Source organism: Polypterus senegalus, chromosome 8, assembly GCF_016835505.1.
Source record: "Polypterus senegalus isolate Bchr_013 chromosome 8, ASM1683550v1, whole genome shotgun sequence".
In the NCBI taxonomy this organism is placed as follows: Eukaryota; Metazoa; Chordata; class Cladistia; order Polypteriformes; family Polypteridae; genus Polypterus; species Polypterus senegalus.
The window spans coordinates 62763348-62776520 of NC_053161.1; the positions used below are offsets into that span (position 1 = coordinate 62763348).

At 42.0% G+C, this 13173-nt stretch overlaps 1 protein-coding gene across 1 annotated transcript; it reads left to right on the top strand.

The window, feature by feature from the left end:
- The first annotated feature begins 6974 nt into the window (after nucleotides 1–6974).
- Nucleotides 6975–8108, top strand: LOC120534559 (paraneoplastic antigen Ma1 homolog). Its single transcript, XM_039762153.1, has one exon. It carries the CDS (start codon nucleotides 6975–6977, stop codon nucleotides 8106–8108), a length of 1134 nt encoding a protein of 377 aa, XP_039618087.1.
- Nucleotides 8109–13173: the final 5065 nt, after the last annotated feature.

A 13173-nucleotide genomic window follows, 5' to 3' on the forward strand; every position in this document is an offset into this window, starting at 1 on the left:
TTGTCAATCGTTGTAAAGATGACAGGTTTCATTCATCGATTCGTTTCTTACTGCATCAATAAACAGCTCGTCTTCTTCTTTATCTGAGACCTGACACACTGCATGCACGGGTTTTTTTTACACTGTCTTCCTTTAGCGGGACATTGACTTTTTCCAACGTGTGCTTTGTTTCCGCAGTAGTTGGATTTATGAATATGCTTGTATGTATGAGACGCTTCATATTTTTGCTGCCTTTTCAATTGTGTAATTCGGTTTTGTTCAGCTCTTTGGAACTGTTGCCTTTTATCTGTGCACTCGTCAGTTCACGTGAGCCGCTCGGTGTACATGCATCGAAGGTTCCCAGCTGTGCTGGTGCCATCTGGTGCTATGTCCATGGCTGTATTTAATGTTACCTTAGTCCTGGCACTTAAAACTTTCTCTCGCAGTTTCGCTGAGTTTGTGTCAAACACCACCCTGACCATCTCATCTTCCTCTCCATAAGCACAGTCCTTCACCCGTGAATATTTAGTGGCAGTTTGCTATTGGATTGCCGCTGACGGACGGCCTTATATGGGCAGGCACTAAATTACAAGCGCCAGCGCAGCCTGTCTATGAACTTAATTTAAAGTGTAGGTTTACATCGTGCTTTGTTTCCGAAGTAGCAGAACTCATGAATATGGTTGTATATGTCACTCGCTCGCTTCTTATTGTTTCGCTGCCTTCTCAATTATATAATGCATGTTTTCTTCAGCGCTTTTTGAGGTCTTCCTGGTTTTCTATGTACTGCGTGATTACGTGGGAGGCGTGATGATGTCACACGAAACTCCGCCCCCACGGCGTTGAAGCTCATCTCCATTACAGTAAATGGGGAAAAACTGCTTCCAGTTATGACCATTACGCGTAGAATTTCGATATAAAACCTGCCCAACTTTTGTAAGGAAGCTGTAAGGAATGAACCTGCCAAATTTCAGCCTTCCACCCACACGGGAAGTTGGAGAATTAGTGATGAGTCAGTGAGTGAGTGAGTCAGTGAGTGAGTGAGTGAGTGAGTGAGGGCTTTGCCTTTTATTAGTATAGATTACATGCAGGCGATTCTAATTACTTAGAAAGTATTAAATGACAAGGAGTGCATTAAAGGCTTTTACATGAATAACCATGACGTGCCCATTTATTCATAATCCAGTTGATGAGGGAGCGAGGCTCATTCGTAGAGCTTTAAGGCAACAGGTTCCACAATTACTTTGGCCCAGGATAGATCCGTTGCATTTTGCGGATGATTATTTATACGGCTATAGATTTAGTAGACACAGTATTGCATATTTGTGTCAGTTATTGGAACCTTACATTTCTAAAAACACACGTCGCTCTAAAGCCCTTACGGTTGCACAGTCTTTGTGTATCGCTTTGCGTTATTTTGCCAGTGGTTCATTTCTGTACAGTGTGGGGGATGCTGAACATTTAAGCAAAGCTACAGTGTGCCGTGAAATCAGGAAGGTTTGCATTGCATTAAAGTCCTTTTTAAATATATTCATTACCTTTCCTGGCCACCGAGGAATTCTTGCCATTAAGGAAACTTTCTTTGGAATTAATGGTGCTTAATCTTTAAACATCTACTCATTTACAGCACATAAATCATTACCTGATAAGTAACTGAATTTAATTTGTCAGGCTTTCCTAACGTCATTGGAGCCATTGACTGTACACACGTGAGGATAAAGGCTCCAGCAGGTCCAACAGAGCCTGATTACATAAACCACAAATCATATCACAGTATTAATGTACAGGTAAGTACTGATAATATCTCACATTTATATACAAGAGGTGAAAGTGTAGTCGTCCAACATTAGCAATGTATGTCATTACCATTTCCTAAAATGTTTCAGATGGTATGCACTGCTGAACATCTAATTTCAAACATTGTGGCAAAATGGCCAGGATCAGTACATGATGCCAGAATTTTTCGCGAGTCTTCACTGGCTCAAAGCCTCAGACAAGGCAAGTCAACTAAAATTCACACATATACTATAGTTTATTATACTACAGTTTAATGTGTCTACTTTCCATTATAGGAATTTTTTCTGGTGTGCTGCTTGGTGACAGAGGATACCCATGTCTACCGTTTCTTCTCACACCATATACAGGTCCTGCAACACAAGCAGAAAGACATTTCAACCATGCCCATTGTAAGACAACGGCACGCATTGAAATGACATTTGGACAGTTAAAATCCAGGTTTAACTGCCTGCGACATCTCAGAGTTACACCAGACAGAGCGTGTGACATTGTAGTAGCCTGTGCAGTTTTGCATAATGTGGCAATACTGCAGCAGGAGCGTATGCCAATAATGACGCAGGGCGAGCAATGGGAAGAGGGCCTAGCAGTGGAAGACCACATGGACGGTAGAGCTGTGAGAGATGTGTACGCAAACACATATTTTGATTGATTCTGTTGCAAATTTCATTTATTTTTTTTTTTCCCCAACAAAGAACAATTAGAGACATTTCTTCATTTTTATTTAATCTTTCATATCCTGTTGGGGGAAGGGGGAAGCATTTACAACAGTGAACACTAAATGTAGATAATAAAGTGATGTTAACCACTTACATCTCTCTCCAATTTTTTAATTTCAAGCTTCAGTTTTTTTATTTTCAGGTGTCTATATTCGAGGTCTGCTTTTCGGACTTCTATTTCCTGGATCAAATACCTCTTGTAAATAGCACGGATATCTGTCTCATTAGAAGGAAAAAATAATTATTCATTCATTCTTATTAATTACATTATGCAGTTTATTACTTACCTTCTTCCTTTGACGGTCTTTGAGTACATGTGGGCTGTGCTGATGAGGGCTGAGAGCGTTGCCCAACTGGGTATTCAGACTCCTGTACACAGCAAATACTGCATGGGTTTATAAGGAAGAGACAAATGTTATTCACTGCAAAATAGTTTAAAGTTCATACGGCTAGCATTTCTGAGCAAACAGAAACAGTTTCCTCATCCTCCTGTGTCGTGGATGGCCCCGCGATCTGCAAAAATGGAACATTTGTTGGTTATATTTACCATGGCCACAATGCAATCAAATTCAACTTGTCACACACAAAGTACGAGATGCAGTGGTATGCTTATTGCTGTACAATGCCTGACTACAAGTGTTAACAGTACAAGTAAAGCTATTTCCATTAGAAGCGGGGCTTAACTTACAGAATAAACTTAAGTGAACAAAAACCACAATACATGACAGAATTAGCAGCAGATAAAGGCATTGGACTGGAACATTAAATATAAAACCCACAGTTATTGCAGTGTATTAAAGTATATGATTAAATACAATACTCACAACAGATTCTAATGACTGTTGTTCAGGATCCAAGAGGGTCAAGACACCATCCACTACTGTAATGCATTACAATATTTGTTTAAGACATTTAACAGAAAGCAAGGCAGAGAGGAGAAACAGAGTAAAGACCTACCATACCTTTAACATATGATTGCACATTACTAGAAGGAAGAACATCTGAGGATGTTCCTCCCTCAATCCCCTCAATAATAGGCCGTGCATAGTTCTGTGTAAGGGCCATCACCTCGGCCTGGTTACAGGCTGCTGGAGGTGGGCCCCCACCGGTTGCAGCAGCCGCAGCTCTCTTTTTGGTGGCTAAATTATACAATGCAAAAGTGGCCTTTAAATTAATTCTTTAAAAATGTAGTTCTAAATTAGATTTACTTTTTACCATTCTGAAGAATATTTTTGTATTTAATCTTCACTTGCTGCCAGGACCTTTTCGTTCCACTCATGTTGCTCCTGAAACCAAGCATTATTAATAATTATATTAATAATTACAATTATATATCACTTTTTATCCAAGATGAACCCATATAATTAACATGCTGCCCTGTTTATCAATGTGTTAAAATAACCTTAAAGTACCTTACAACTGGTAACAAAATGCATATGTAAAAGGAAATTTTAATGACTATACATTTTGAAGGCTTGAAACTGTTCTCATTTAGTTGTTAAATAGTTTGACATCCTTAACACAAAAGTTACTAAAATCATGTTCTTACGCATTTAAATTGTCAGCTATTTTCTGCCATGCAGCCTCACGAGCTTTGATAATACAGCTCGTGTTCCCCTTTCTAGTTATTATAGCTTTGTAGTCCTCATAGGCTTGTAATAATAATTCTTGCTCGCCTGCGAAAACGCAGCTCTTTCCTTAGTTTCCATTCTTACTTATCTAGCATCGATTAACAAGGCTGCCTTTTAGATCGCGCGGACGCGCACGAGCCTCGCTTATCAAGCTTGGCTTGAATTAGCGGAGATTAAATACACCTGAATTTTGTTCGTGGAACTCAATGAGCCTGAAGTGAACTGTTAGGCTAACTCAAGCGAGGCTATTAAAAATAATCCTCAATTTTATAAGCTTGCTTCGTGGAACAGCCCCCTGGTCTTGGCTTTTGGTGTGTTGTTCAGGTTAATGAGTGTCTAATTACTGATTTTGGGTTTTTTTTCTTAGTTTTTGGGTATTTACATTTCTTGAATTTTAGTATTGTTTCTGAAAGTTTTTGTGTTTGGATTTTGGTTTTCTAAATTCAATTATATTCTAGTTCTAGTCTAATTCTCTTCTATTGTAGCTCTTTCTTGGTTGTTCTGGTTCATTGCCTTCGGCCTTTTAATTAATTTAAATTTTGCACCCTTCAGTTCCTTTCCTAGTGACTAGTTTATTCCTGAGCTTTCTTTTTATTTATTTTTACTTGTTTTTGTAAGATTATTGGAAATTCAGATTATTTCTGCACTTATTGTTTTTTCTAGTTGTTCTTTGTTTCCTGATCTCAATGGCATTATTATTATTATTATTATTCATTTTTAAAATCTCTTATTTACATAATTCATATAATTCAATTATAGCATATAAATGTAACCTGGTCAGGTTTCAAAATGAAAATGTAACTGTTTTTTGTTGTAAATAAAGTTTTATTGAAAGAATTGGGACACCAGTTGTGGGGGTTGGGTAACGTTGAGTATATATATGGGTTGCCTGATTGAAAGAGGGAACCGCCATAAACAGCAGATGTGATATAGTTCGGAGAGCTGAAACCAGGAAAAGAAAAGTATAGTTTCAGGCAAACCGCCGAAACAAGAAGAAAGAAAGAAAAGAGTTCGTTGCCAGAAAGAGTTGTAGTTTGAGGCAGCACGCCGAAACGAGACGTAAAGAAAGAGTTGCAGAAAGAAGTGGTAGTTGAAGCAAAACGCTGAAACAAGACAGAGGCGCTGTTGAGGCAAGACGCCGAAGCCAGACGGAAAGAACGAAAGAGAAACGAGAGTCGCAGTTGAGGCAGCACGCCGACACAAGAGCGAAACCAGACGTAAAGAAGAGTTGCAGAAAGAGTCGCAGTTGAGGCAACCCGCCGAAACAAGACGTTAAAAAGAGTTGCAGAAAGAAGTCGTAGTTGAAGCAAAACGCTGAAACAAGAAAGAGAGGCGCTGTTGAGGCAAGACGCCGAAGCCAGACGGAAAGAACGAAGAGAAACGAGTCGCAGTTGAGGCAGCACGCCGACAAAGAGCGAAACCAGACGTAAAGAAGAGTTGCAGAAAGCGTCACAGTTGAGGCAGCCCGCGAAACAAGACGTAAAGAAGAGAAAGAGAGGCGCTGTTGAGGCAAAACGCTAAAACAAGACAGAAAGAGAAAGAGGGGCGCTGTTGAGGCAAAACGCTGAAACCAGAAAGAAAGAGAAGAGGCTGTTGGAGGCAAAACGCCGAAGAAAGACGGAAAGACAGATAGAGGAACTAACGTAAGCACACGGCTAAAACATCAAAGGGAAAACCGCAGGCGGACGAAAATGTAGAAATGGCGATCAGTGAGTAAAGAGGGTGTTTGAGAAAGAGGGAGACGGAAGCATAAAGGAGGTACCAGAGTATAATAAGGAAGATATCAAACAAGGTCGGTCTTTATTTTATTTTGTTTGTGTAAAGCTGCTTGAATAAACCGTTCAAGTGAAGGGGCCAGTTTTTGTTTTGTTTGTGTGGCCACTACGCACCCGAGCTACAGCTGGGGCCCCCAACGGAGCGAGTAACATTTACTGACTGCGTAAATAAGTCCTGGGTGAGCTCACCAGTAGTTTCGGACACAATATATATGTATTGTATAGATGTAAATAATTTAGCGTTTGTTTTATGTATTGTATGTATGTATATATATATTTGTAAATACTTTTAAGTTTTGGGAAAACTGTTTATGTTCAAATTAAGTAAAGAGTTTGGTTTTATAACATATCTGAGTAACAGTGCTTGGATTGGGCATTACCGGGTTTAAAGTGGGCTATAGTGAACCTGCCAACAATAGAGGTGGCGACACCGTTATAAAGAGCTCAGGCCTTTGCCTACCGATAAAGGATTGGTGGTGCAAGGGGGTTACATATGGAGGCACCGCTGGGATATTTTTTTTGATTTGATTTAGGTTGGATACCTGTGTGTTCACTGTTTCTTTCTTTCTATTTAAAGTGTATGTTTTGTTACTGTGAAACTTATATGTGGTGAAATGTTCAAAAGTTGAAGTTTATGCTGGTCTGATTTTGCGTGGTACTACATTGCTAAGTGAGACACTTGAGTTTTTTTTGTGTGTAAGCATGGAGGATGCAGAAGGGAGTAATCTTTTATCAGTTGACTTGAGCAACTGGTGCAGAGGAGAAGGTATAGACCCTGCTCATGCTGTAATGTTAACTGGTATAAGAGAAGATACAGAGATAGCACATATTGAGGAAGCCTTGCATGGTATTAAAGTTTTAGGACGCGTCCGAGTAAGGGGTAAAATGTACAGCCCTAAACAAAGGAGTTTAAAGGTACTTTGCGAATGCCGTTCTGAGGTGGATCCAGCTGCAGTTCCCCCAGAAGTCTTACCTAGTGGTGGGGAAGGAGGTGTTTGGAAACTGGTGACTACCAATAGAGTGGATGGTAGCCGGAAAGTTTCACTGGAAAATTAGAAAAATTACTTAGAGATGAAGGGATGACTATGGACGATGTACAAGCTCTGTACATGAGTGATAAGTCTGGTCAAAGTAACCCAGAGTCTATTATTCGAGCTGTTGGGGAGCTGATAGGAAAGACAGTCAGGCCCTCAAATGAAAATAATGCCTATAGGCGTTTAAGGGTTTTCTCTGGTGTGAGTCCCACACCTGCAGGTGAAGAAAGCTTAGATGTTTGGGCTGATCAAGCAAGGCTTATGGTGGAGGAATGTGACTGCTCTGATAAAGAGAAGCGGAGGAGGTTAATTGAGAGTCTGAAAGGGCCAGCTTTAGAAGTCATTCAAGCTGTAAGAGTGGCTAATCCTGATGCTCGGCCTGCAGAATATATTGAGGCTGTAGAAAATATATTTGGGACCACGGAGTCAGGGGAAGACTTATACATTGAGTTTAGGATGCTACGTCAGCAACGAGGGGAACTGTTGTCTGCGTTCCTCAGGAGGTTAGAGAAGTTGCTTGCTAAAGTAGTGCGAAAGGGAGGACTTTCAGCAACTCTAGCAGATAAAGCACGGGTGGAACAGTTATTAAGAGGGGCTACTGAGTCTGAACTTATGCTGCTACATCTCAGGTTAAGGGAGAGAAAACAAAACCCCCCATCATTTTTGAAGTTGCTCACAGAAATTCGTGAGGAGGAGGAATGGGAAGAGCGTAGACAGCAGTCTGGTTGGTGCACAAAGCAACCCCGAGTTCACTCTGCTCGTGTGCCGGAAGAGGTTAATCCTGGGTCAGTTGACTTTAACAGTTTAAAAGCGGAAATTTCCGATTTGAAAGGACAGTTAGAGAAGACCCCTAGATTGGCACAGTCCCAAGCTGCAAGTGTCCCTGCTAAGACAAAAAATATGAAGTTTAAGAAAGATGCTGAACTGTATGCGTTACAGAAACAAGTGATGGATCTGCAAAGGGAGCTAAAAGTGTTAACAGTACAACCCCTACAGAGACCTATAAATGAGTCAAAAAAGACTTTTGGGAAATCCAGCGAAGTGGATACAGATGGTGTTGCTGATAAGAAGGTTCTAACCCTAAGGAGAAAAGATGATTGCTTCTGCTATAAGTGTGGAGAGGATGGCCATGTATCAAATAGATGTCAAAATGCTGAAAACTATGCAGTAGTAATATAGAAATTGTTATGTGCTATGCGTAAATTAAAGCACCGTGCACAAGGAACTATGGTTGCTAAGGACCAGCAAAGTTATTTTGTTAAGAAACATACTACACAGATTTTGCTGGTTACTCATGATTTGCCCAAGGGACTGGTGGGACCCTCGGCTGTATTGTCTGTTAAGGTATGCGGGATCCCCTGCAACGCTTTATTAGACAGTGGGTCTCAAGTAACCATCGTTTTTGAAAAGTGGTATGCCAAGCATTTGTCGCATGTGCCTATGTATCCAGTATCAGGACTTTGTATATGGGGTCTGAGTGATTCCAGTTACCCATATAAAGGATATGTAATAGTGGAACTTGAATTCCCCCAGGATTTGACTGGAGTGAAAGAGTCTTTATCAGTACTGGCTCTAGTTTGTCCGGAGCCTAGAGGTCCAGACCATGTTCCTGTGATTATTGGGACCAATGCTAATCTTTTCATGCGATTGTCTAAATTATGTCAGGGAACTATAGGAGCCAAGTGGACACAGTCACTGCGTATAAGTTCCCAGGTGAGCAAGTTTCCCCTACAGCCAGCCGGGAAAAATCACCAATTCAGTGAAGAGGTTGGAGGCTTAGTAAGATGGTTGGGACCCAAACCCCTAACTATAGCACCTCTGGGAGACTGCTATGCCACTTGTCAACTGGAACAGCTACAGTGTGGGCCTGCTGATATTGTGATGGTGGATGTCTCCACAGATGACGCCCTTCCACTGGGACTCCTAGTGCAGCCAGTAGTACTCCCTGTAGAAGACAGAGAGGGTGATCAAGTTAAAGTGTTGATACAGAATGAGTCCCTGAGACAGACCACGGTTCCAGTGGGGACGATTATAGCCAAAGTCTATAAGGTAGATACCGTGGCGCCCCTATGAAGATACCTCAGGCACCCCAAGCGTTGAAGACAGAGTTTTTTAACTTTGGGGATTCCCCGATTTCACCAGATTGGAAGAAGAGGATTAGCAGTAAATTAGCCGAGCGACGGGATGTTTTCTCAGTGCAAAAATGGGATGTGGGATTGGTGAAAGGAGTGGAGCACCATATTCGATTAAGTGATTCTAGGCCTTTTCGAGAAAGATCACGCCGCTTGGCACCTGCTGATGTGGAGGATGTAAGACGACATCTACGGGAATTAATGGCCGCTGGAATAATCAAAGAATCCCGCAGCCCTTATGCTTCACCCATTGTAGTGGCTCGAAAAAAGAATGGAGATATAAGAATGTGCATAGATTATCGTACGTTAAATAGTCGGACCATACCGGATCAGTACACTACACCACGCATTGATGAGGCATTAGACTGTTTAGCTGGGAGTAAATGGTTCTCTGTTTTGGACCTCCGCGGGTATTATCAAATAGCGATGGCAGATAAGGACAAGGAGAAGACTGCATTTATATGCCCGCTTGGGTTCTCCCAGTTCGAGCGGATGCCCCAAGGTATCACAGGAGTTCCTGCCACATTTCAAAGGCTGATGGAGAAAGCTCTGGGAGATATGCATCTTCTCCAAGTCATGGTATATCTTGATGACATCATAGTTTTTAGCAAGACTTTAGAGGAGCATGAAGAACGGTTACTACGGGTCCTTGACAGGCTGGAAGAGGTTGGGTTAAAGGTCTCAGTAGATAAATGTCAATTTTGCCAACCTCGTGTTAAATATGTGGGGCACATTGTATCTGCAGCTGGCATTTCCACCGACCCTGAAAAGATAGAGGCTTTGACAGGCTGGAAGCCGCCTACTAATCTGAAAGAACTGAGGTCATTTCTGGGATTTTGTGGTTACTATAGGCGTTTCGTGGCAAACTACTCTGCCGTGGTCCGACCTTTAACTGAGCTCACTAAGGGTTTTCCTCCTAAGCAACGGGGACGGAGACACATCGTTACAAAGCCAAAGAAATACTTTAATGAAACTGACCCTTTTGATGAAAGATGGGATGAGTCATGTACAACAGCGTTTCAGCAGATAATTCATTGTCTGACACACGCCCCTGTGTTGGCATACTTTACATGTTGATGCCAGTATGAATGGGCTTGGAGCTGTACTTAACCAGGAGTACCCAGAAGGTGTGCGGCCTGTGGCATTTGCTAGTCGTAAACTTAGCAACAGTGAGCGGCGTTATCCAGTACACCAGTTAGAATTTTTGGCACTCAAGTGGGCTGTAGTAGACAAATTTCACGATTACCTATACGGTGTTAAGTTTACCGTCCGAACGGACAACAACCCATTAACTTATGTGTTGACTACGGCTAAACTGAATGCCACTGGGCATCGATGGCTCGCTGCACTCTCTACTTATAATTTTAACCTACAATATCGCCCTGGAAAATACAACATAGATGCCGATATGCTATCTAGGCATCCATATGAAAGGGATGATGGAGAACATTGGACAGAGATATCACAGGCAGGGATTAAGGCCATTTGTAAACCAGTCAGTACTCAGGTGAATTCTGATGATTCTTTTCGCTTAGTGGACCAGTTGGGTGTTTCACCTGCTGCCATTCCACCGGCATATGCATTTCCCACACGTCTGGAGATGTGTCCACTAGCACAGCTGACTCCGCAGGAGATACAGCAAGGGCAGGAATCAGATTCCCTCATAGGGAAAGTTAGAAAGGATGTGATGAAAGGAACTTTAGCCACATCATTACACAGGGACGGTACGGATGCCACCCTTCTACAAAGGGAAGGAAATAAACTAGTGGTGAGAGATGGTCTACTGTACAGAATAACTAAAACATTTGGGAAAGAGAGAAAACAGCTAGTATTACCTGACAAATATCGAAGAATGGTGTTGAAGGCACTACATGATGATTGTGGACACCTTGGAATTGAACGCACTACAGAGTTGATTAAAGATCGGTTCTTTTGGCCCAAAATGACTTTGGAGATTGAGCGGTATGTAAAAAACTGTGGCAGATGTATAGCCAGGAAGACGATTCCTACAAGGGCTTCAGTTTTACATCAGATAACCAGTAGTGGGCCAATGGACCTGGTGTGCATTGATTTTTTATCCATAGAGCCCGATTCTAGGGGAATGGCTAATGTATTGGTGATAACTGATCATTTCACCAGATATGCACAAGCTTTTCCTACTAAAGATCAGAAAGCAATAACCGTGGCTAAGGTTCTCTGTGAGAAATTTTTTGTGCATTACGGACTCCCATCTAGAATACACTCTGATCAAGGCCGTGACTTTGAGAGCAGATTAATTAAAGAACTCTTGAGTATGCTGGGAATAAAAAAATCTAGGACTTCTCCATATCACCCTCAAGGGGACGCACAGCCGGAGCGATTCAATCGTACGCTGCTGTCAATGCTTGGCACTCTTGATCCAGTCCAGAAAGGAAAATGGAGTCAGCATATCAGTCAGTTAGTGCATGCCTATAATTGTACCAAAAATGATGCAACAGGATATTCCCCTTACCTGCTGATGTTTGGACGTGAAGCCCGGTTGCCAGTAGACATTTGCTTTGGCACTCCTCTGAATGAAAGTGATAATGTTAATCATCAAAATTATGTCAGAAGAATGAGAGATGAGTTGCACCAAGCGTATCAGCTTGCATCTGAAGCAGCCAATCGATCACATCTTAAAAATAAGGCTCGGTATGACCAACGTGTGAAGCAGCACCCACTGGAAAAGGGTGACAGAGTTTTGATTAGGAATGTTGGCATCACAGGAAAGCATAAGTTAATGGATAGATGGAAATCTGACCCCTATATAGTGGTGGAGAGATTGCCCAATTTACCTGTTTACCGCATTAAACCAGAGAAGGGAAATGGAGTGGTGAAGACCATGCATAGAGACCATCTATTGCCAATAGGTCAACTGGTTAGAATACCTGTCGCTACCGACATGGAAAATGTCAGTAGGAAGCCAATGACTAGGGTGCGGAGAGTACCAAATAAGAATTCTTTCCCTAACAGAAACGAAATTCCAAATACAAGTACTGTGGTTGACTCAGAGTCTGAGGAGTATTTGTCTGGGTTAGAGGTGGAAGATTATTATGAGCTGAGTAGAGTGACTACCGAACAAGGGTTGCCACAGTTAAAGACTTTGTCTCAGTCACTGCCATATACTTCTACTGAATCAGATAATAACGTAGAATGTAGGTCAGAGGCAGAGGATGTAGAAAGGGAGCCAGAGTCAATAGAAGAAACTGAAAGTGACAATGGTGTTCATTTAGGCTCTGATGCTATTGAGAACACAGTTTTAGAAAGGGGAGATGTTATTAGTACGAGTGATTCACAGGAAGGGACAGGAATGGTGACAAACGATAGACCCCGACGAATGGTGAAGCCCGTTATTCGTCTGACGTACGACCGTATGGGGGAGCCAACTAATGTGCCTTTGACTGTGATACATCAGGGAATAGTTGTACAGATTGGAGGTGAACCAGAAGTTCAGGAGTTTGGGAAAACCACTAGTTCAGTTCCCCATGAAAATTCATGTCCTAGTTGCTGTGTTAGGTTTGTGCCTTACCCTCGTAGTGAAAGTGGTGAACGTCGATGGGGACATCTAGATTTTAAATGGGGGAGGGTGTAACCTGGTCAGGTTTCAAAATGAAAATGTAACTGTTTTTTGTTGTAAATAAAGTTTTATTGAAAGAATTGGGACACCAGTTGTGGGGGTTGGGTAACGTTGAGTATATATATGGGTTGCCTGATTGAAAGAGGGAACCGCCATAAACAGCAGATGTGATATAGTTCGGAGAGCTGAAACCAGGAAAAGAAAAGTATAGTTTCAGGCAAACCGCCGAAACAAGAAGAAAGAAAGAAAAGAGTTCGTTGCCAGAAAGAGTTGTAGTTTGACGCAGCACGCCGAAACGAGACGTAAAGAAAGAGTTGCAGAAAGAAGTGGTAGTTGAAGCAAAACGCTGAAACAAGACAGAGGCGCTGTTGAGGCAAGACGCGAAGCCAGACGGAAAGAACGAAAGAGAAACGAGAGTCGCAGTTGAGGCAGCACGCCGACACAAGAGCGAAACCAGACGTAAAGAAGAGTTGCAGAAAGCGTCACAGTTGAGGCAGCCCGCGAAACAAGACGTAAA

What these genes read in the sequence shown, in the direction of transcription:
- LOC120534559 (XM_039762153.1), top strand. Translation starts at nt 6,975, where the DNA reads ATGACTATGGACGATGTACAAGCTCTGTACATGAGTGATAAGTCTGGT.